General features: G+C 33.3%; 1 protein-coding gene across 1 annotated transcript; it reads right to left on the bottom strand.

The window, feature by feature from the left end:
• Nucleotides 1–1,366: 1,366 nt before the first annotated feature.
• On the bottom strand, nucleotides 1,367–3,905 carry LOC106757093 (probable LRR receptor-like serine/threonine-protein kinase RKF3). The gene has a single exon (XM_014639681.2). It carries the CDS (start codon nucleotides 3,562–3,564, stop codon nucleotides 1,642–1,644), a length of 1,923 nt encoding a protein of 640 aa, XP_014495167.1. The 5' UTR covers nucleotides 3,565–3,905; the 3' UTR covers nucleotides 1,367–1,641.
• Nucleotides 3,906–7,619: the final 3,714 nt, after the last annotated feature.

The following is a 7,619-nucleotide window of genomic DNA, read 5'->3' as shown; positions in this document are numbered from 1 at the left end:
ACGTTCAACATTATTACCTGAAATTCGAAGAGAAAGTTGGAGGATTAATCTGTAGAGAAAAGAAGAAAACAAAGGTGAAAATGACAGGTGAAGTCCAACATTATCTACAGTTGAAGGGGACCCCTTAGTTAGTTGTCCTAAGCCGTTAGATCAAGTCAGATGCAACGATCAAAGACTGGACGATCAACTATTAGTCAGACAAAACCAAACGAACTACTCGTAATTGATCAATCATAAAGTTAAACTGAACGATCATCTAATAAAGGATTATCCCTTATATTGAATAATTTAAGATAAAATGAAATTACTTCCAATTGAATTATAATTAAATTGCTATTAATAAAAAATCCACATTGAAATCTATAAAACTTTATGCAAGTAACCTCTAAACATAACAAATAAACGACATGGACAAACGGTAACATGAAAATTCGTTCCTTTGAACTTAGTATCTTGACCCTTTCGCAATCTATAAAACATTATATTGTTGACCTCGATAGTCGAAACACAATATAAGACAATGTATAAATACTATGCCTATATAGTAATTTTTAATGTGAGTATAATTTTGAGTTTGAACAACAAATCTCCTTTTATGAATTTGTACGGGATTAATTATTAATTATTAAAAGAATGCAAATACAACGGATTCTAGATGACTGTGGAGGGGAAAAAAGTTTGCCTCTACTTAGATGATTCACAAAGAAACCAATTAAAAAGTAAATTTATTTTAAATTTGATTTATATTACGTTTCAATTTAACTGAATATAAGAATAACTCACTCTCCTAAATAAACTAAAACTATAATTTTATGCAAAACGTAAGACTCAATGACAGAAAAACAGTAGCGGTATCAGATTACTAATTGCATATTTTTCTTATTCAATTTGTGTACTATACCAGAACCAGATCAGATTAACTAATGCTCCACTTATTAAGAAGCTTTTTAAAACTCCACTCATGATGTCTAAAAAGGAATGCATTAATTTATATTACCACCACCTCACAATCCTAATATTTAAACAACGGAATCTGTATATTGGCCTGATTGCCAGCTATGCTATGTTGTCCGGAGATTAGGTTCCCTTGTCAATAAAACAAAACCCACTTAGGCTACTTATCAGCACAGAATAATCCAGTTAAACATCAATATAATTTGCCATTTTCATATCTTACATAACTTAAAGCTTTTCAACCAAATATTCAATTCTGTTAGCTTATGGTAGTATTTCATTAATCTTATAAAGCTTAAGAGATTCTGCTTCCCTTCTCTCTCTAACTGTAGGGAACGACATGCACAGTTGACAAAAATGGTAACAACAATGGAAGTTGCTGAGATGAAACCATTGGAAACAACAATGGTAATAATACCAACAACAAACCAGAACTTACATTTGCCTTCAGTTAATCTTCACGCACCATATTGGGTTTTAGTTTTTTCTACATTTTACTAATTTGGTAAGAGGAAAGGCATTGTCTATATTCCTTCATACACTAAAAGAATCAAATTTTGTACACCTTTTTTCCCTTTACAACAAAAAACGTTCAAAAAGAAGATACAGTCTAAAATCTTAATGTATAAAAAAATCATGTCTACACGTTTACACTAGCTAGAGGAAAACAATCCAATTTCCACAGTTTCATTCTGTGGTAACAGTATCAGCCACTGAACTTCCTTCTTCTTCCTCATCTTCTTTACAAATAGATTTGCGTTGATTTTGTAATGTATAAGCTTGATAACCGGTTGGACTGCAGAGCTGACCGGAGTTACTGAGAGCAGATTTTTCAATGTCAATCCTCCCAGCAATAAAAGGAATTGGCCTATCCATTAACGAAGGAACCGATTCATCTGTCTCCAGCATTTTAACAACCTGGTCCATTGTTGGTCTAGCATAGAGCTGTGGATGAGAACACAACACAGCAATCAACACATACTTCTCAAGAACTTCTGGTGGACCAGGCTCTGGAATGCCATCTTCAACAACATCCAGAGCACTACCGTTTCTAACCAAAGACCAAGCAAAGTCAGTGAGTGCAGAGGGTTGCCCATCATCGTTCGTTTGAAGAGCCTTTTTCCCACTCAAAAGCTCAAGAAGCACCACACCATAACTGAACACATCACTTCTCTCTGTCAACTGTCCATACAAGGCATACTCAGGAGCAACATACCCCATAGTCCCAGCCACTCTAGTGCTCATATGCGTCATTCCCTCTGGATTGAACTTCGCCAACCCGAAATCCGCCACCTTGGCCTCAAACTTATGGTCCAGAAGTATGTTACTAGCTTTAATATCTCTATGAATGATGGAAGGTTGAGCCCCGTAATGCAAATAAGCCAATCCTCTAGCGGTCCCCAGAGCAATCTTTTGACGAATAGGCCAACTGAGATTCTTCTTGGAAGAACCAAACAAATGATCGTAAAGACTCCCATTTTCCATCAAATCAGTGACAATAATCCTCTGGTGCCCCTCTAAATTGGTGGTGGCAGTACAATAACCTCTTAAGGTAACAAGGTTCACATGGCGAACACTCGCAATAACCTCAACTTCGTGAGTGAAACTAGCATCCCCGGCAACAGAACAATTCTTGAACCTTTTAAAAGCAACTGGACTACCATCCAGCAACATTCCTTTGTAAACGTTCCCATAACCCCCACTCCCGATCATGTTATCCCTAGAGAAGTTCCTAGTAGCCTTCTTAATCTCATCAAAAGTGAACCTAATCAAAGTCGTACTCTGGTTCATGGAATCCAACCCAGAACCCAAACCCAAACCAAGTTCAGATTTTCCAACACCCTTCCCTCCCGCAAACTCCTTTCTCTTGTTGAATCTAATGTAAGTCCAAACCCCAGCAAGAACAAGCAAAGCCACAAAACAGAAAACGGAAACGACGATAACGATGGTTCGGCGCTTACCGCTGGAACCGGGGGAGGAAAAATCGAGGCCGAAGAGACACTTGGCGGTTCCGGGGTCAGTGGCACCATACTGGTCAGAGAGAGAAGCGGCGTAGATGGAAGTATAGGCTCGGCAATCGGAGACGTTCCCGACGGTTGGGCCGGTAAAGTAGGAGAGAAGGCTGGAGATTTTGGTGGTGCAGAGGGCGCAGGGGGCGTTGTTATCGAGGGACTGGTTGCAGTCGCCTTGGACGGCCTGGATTGCGGCGGTGGGGGCGGTGACTTCGAACTGCTGTTTGGTGGTGATGTTCATGCAGCCCTGGGAGATCCACTCTGTTTTGAGGCCGCAGGAAGAGCGGATATCGATGTTCGGGTCGAATTCGTTGATGAAGGACTGGAAGGAGGTCCAGCAGGACTCGGAGGCGTTGAGCGGCGGCACGAAGAGGTTGCTGCGGCGGAGGTAGTCCGCCTGGAGGAGGTGGAGCGCCTGCAAAATGTAATGGCACTGAGTGCCGGAATCGAAGGAGGGCCGGGCGCCGCCGCCCACCACGCGGAGCACCGTGATGTTCAAGGGACACGGAACGGTGTCGTTGACGGCCAGAGAAGGAGGCGGAAGAATGAATGAAAGAGATAAAACAAAACAGAGGGAGAAATAAAAGGGAAGGGACATTGCAGTTGTTGTTGTATGAGTTTAGAAGATGAAGAGAAGATCTGAGAGTGAAAGGTTGTGGTGAGAAGAGAGGCTTTGGGTTTGACCAGTGTGGTGGAGTTAGTTACCTATGTTTTATGAGCTTTGTTTGTTTGTTCAAACTTGATCAGCTATCTAAACTCGATTCTCTATTTGTTTATTCATTTTTTCCAAACACCTTCCAAGAACAACACTCTCATCAAGCTAACAAGAAAACCCCGTTTAACAACCCATTCATTCATTTTTTAATTTTGCCTCCAACTATTACTTTGTCTCTTTCTTTTGCCCAGAGATTACACCTGTTCAATTTCCACTTTCCAATTACCGTTACCAATTTCAATTTTTCTAATAATTTATTTTGTGTAATTCAAGCCCGTCTCCCGACAATCTAAAGCTGGCCCACTCAAGGGAAAATGAGTTATGGATAGAGACAGATACTAATATCTCATAAAAACGATTAAAAACTCTTTTATTACTTTTACGTGTATTTTTATATATTCTAAAAGTTATTTTAATTATTTAATTAGTACGATGTTATGAATGTTTTACGTGGATTTGAAAGAAATATTATTTTCAGTGTAATATCTTTTATATTATTTATAAAATATCGAGTGTAAGAAATTGGGATGTCACATATTGTTTTTTCTTAAATTTTTTTTTGTCTTGATGTTAGGTACGAGTTAGTCTAATCTTTATAAAGTCTAATCAAATTTGGTGGAGTTTAACCTAGTTCAACATCTTTTTTGTCGAGCTTAATATAACTTGTTCGAGCTTAAAATCTTTTCGGTCAAACTTAACATTGTCTTGGTCAAGGTTTTAAAATTTGTTCGAGTTCGTCTTTTCAACCCAAAATGTTGTTGTTTGAACTCTCTTTGTTATTGTTTGTTTCAAGTTTAGTTTAAACACTTGACATTATATATAGTATTGTTTCATTGTCCTCCTTTGATAATCGATTATAAGTATCATGTAATCGATTACAATGCATATTATCCAATTAAAAGTCGTCCTGCACCAAAATGACTTTTATTTCAAATTAAAGACCTCCTATTGACTTCAACTTAATGTAATCAATTACGTATGCTTTGTAATCGTTTCCATCACATTGAAGTCGTTGGAAGGGCTAATGACTTTCACTTTTCAACAATATTACAACGGAAGTCATGTGAGGTGTGGAGGACACAACTTCTTCATTAGCCTATTTTTGTAATTTTTTTAAATTTGCCTATTTTTCAATTTATGTGTGAAATTTACCTACATCATTAAAAAAACCAATAAATTCATATCTTGCCAGAAATATTTTAATGTTAAAACACCCCATGTAGTTTGATTTTACAAATCTGTCTAAGTGAGCATCTTTGATATTTCTTTTAGTTGCAACATAAACTAAAACTCCATCAAGTGATCCTTTCAACTAACTTAGGATCCTTTTAATCTTTTCATATTTTTTTCATAAACTTTCTAGCAACATTCATAACATATGTTGTCATTGCCACTTTTTACATCACAAAGCTTACAATATTTAAATTTCTATACATAATTAAATCTATGTAATTATAGTCCTTCATTGTTTAAGGAGATAATTTATTATTAGAAGTTCCACACTAGGCTTAAAGTCCACTTCTTAAAATGATATCAAAACCATGAGTTATAACCAATCCTAGTGAAATTTTTCGTTTGTTCAACCTATTGCGTCACCCGTTATCAAGAAATTTGTTGTTTGTTGGACATTATTTCATTCACTATCAAACCATTCATTAATGCAAACTTCATTTTATAAGTTGGTTTTGCGAAGTTAACTTAGGCGTCCATTTATTAATATTTATCCACAATAATCTATTCAAAACACTTGTTTAATTTCCATAAGATTATTTGAAACTATGTAATGATTTTTTTAATGTACAAAAATAATAATTTTTCCTTTTATATCAATTTCTTTTGCAAATATAGCTCATTAATATCTCTATACAAGAAAGTTGTCTTAGCATTCACCTATTATAGCTTAAGATTATTATAGCTTAAGATTAAGCTTAACAACTACGAAAAAAAATAAACAATAAATATATTTTTCACTACTTGAAAGGATAAATAATTATAATTAAACCAAGTTCTTTTACTAAAATCTCTCAACATCAATCTTGACTTAAATAGTTCTTGATCCAATCCTAAATTTTCATCCTTTTATTTAAAGATTTATTTCCAATTGAAGTCATTACATTCAATGCATGGAAGAAATAACTAAATTCAACAATATCACAAAACAAACACCACAAACAATCAAATAATAAAAATAAGAGTCAAGAAAAAAATATAGAATTTAGCATAATTCTATTAGATTTATAGGATAGAAGTAGTATTTTGTTTTTATTATATAGAACTTTCGTACTAAAATCAAACAAATGTAATATTGAGAGGTCAAAAATGTATTTAAGTTATAATTTTATCAAACTTATAATCTCTTCCTCTTTCACTTTTACCATTAGTATGTTAAGACAAGATTGTTTAGGAACCATTTATTTTAAAGTTTAACAAAAATGTCTAACAAAATAGTGTATATCAAAATGATCGTCTATGATAACGCATTAAACGTGTCACGACAATATTCTAAATGCAAACAATATAGATTACTTTAATCGATTTGATAAATAGACTAGCATAAATTCTATAGTACAAGGACTACATTAAACGGTATAATAAACATATAAAGTTTTAAATCTAAATGTACGAATAATATTTTTTGTTTGTTGTGTTGTTTCTCTTTATCTGTGCAAATCCATAAAGGATAAATGCTTTATTCAAAAGTTTTACGCTGATTCAGAAGAACTTTAAGAGATAAGAAGACATGTTGATAATGTTTCATTAATGCTTTTTTGTTTGCCCAATCCGTACAAGCAGTAGAATTGCCTCTACAAGAGCAACATAGCATCTGACCTCATACAAAAGGCTACGCACCTACAACAAAGTCAATGTTTCTGAGTAACAGATCTTTCTTGAAGTTTCCTATATAAAGAAGACCACATGAAAAGAAGAAAATCAATAGCAACTATGTAAGATTCGGAAAAATAGAGGTCTTAAAAGTAAAGTAATTTTGAGACTTTGAGTTTTTGTTTAGAAATTAATGTTCTTGTATATTTTTGTTAGAACATAATTATTATTTATTTCTTTATTTTTATATTTTTGTCTAGGGACAAATGTGTCTTTTTATTTAATTGGTGTAGAAATTAATTAAGGGGGTGTAGAAAGATAAAGCATGCAAATTAAATAATCTGTATATTTAATAAAAAGATATTATGTAAGTCTTTTAGAAAATTTAGTTGTTGTTATTTTAAAAAATAGTTGAAAGAAAATATGAGATATAATCTTGGTAGGTTTAGAGATTAAAAGAGATATTATTATTATAAAATGATATTATTAAATATTTTTTAGATATTCTAAAAGATATTATTGAATATTTTTATATACTTACAAATTAAAATATATCTTGATATGTTGTTAATTAAAAGATATCTTGGGACATTATTATATATAATTAGAAATTATTGTTAGATAACATTAATAAAGTATAATACATTATTTAGGGACTTATCATAATTTATTAGAATAAAAATATTATGATAGAATACATTATCTAGGGACTTATCATAATTAATTAAGTTAAAGATAAATTTATTTTATCTTATCTATATATTTTATTTTAGATGATTATTATTATTCCTTATGGACTTTTATTATAAATAGAGTACCCTATGTATATTTTACACCTAATTGTAACTATATTAGACACCTCCTATAGAAACTTTGATCATTAGGAAAATAAGACAGAAACATAAATCCTAAAGGTGAGAGAAAGAGAAAGAGAGAGATTCTTAAAGAGAAGAAAATAATTAGCTGTAGAAAGTGTTAGTACAAAGGGAGATTTATTCTGATCCTTGGGGTGTATATAAAGCCTTAGTATTGGCCAAGGTAAGAGGAGCTTACATTCGTGATTTGTTTTCTTGTTTTCTTTTCTTGCCTTGTTTGTATGTGTACATGCTTAATTT

The sequence above is a fragment of the Vigna radiata genome, chromosome 3 (genome assembly GCF_000741045.1).
Source record: "Vigna radiata var. radiata cultivar VC1973A chromosome 3, Vradiata_ver6, whole genome shotgun sequence".
NCBI classification, from domain to species: Eukaryota; Viridiplantae; Streptophyta; class Magnoliopsida; order Fabales; family Fabaceae; genus Vigna; species Vigna radiata.
Note: the sequence above shows the minus strand (reverse complement) of the source record. Positions and strands in the feature narration are given on the sequence as shown.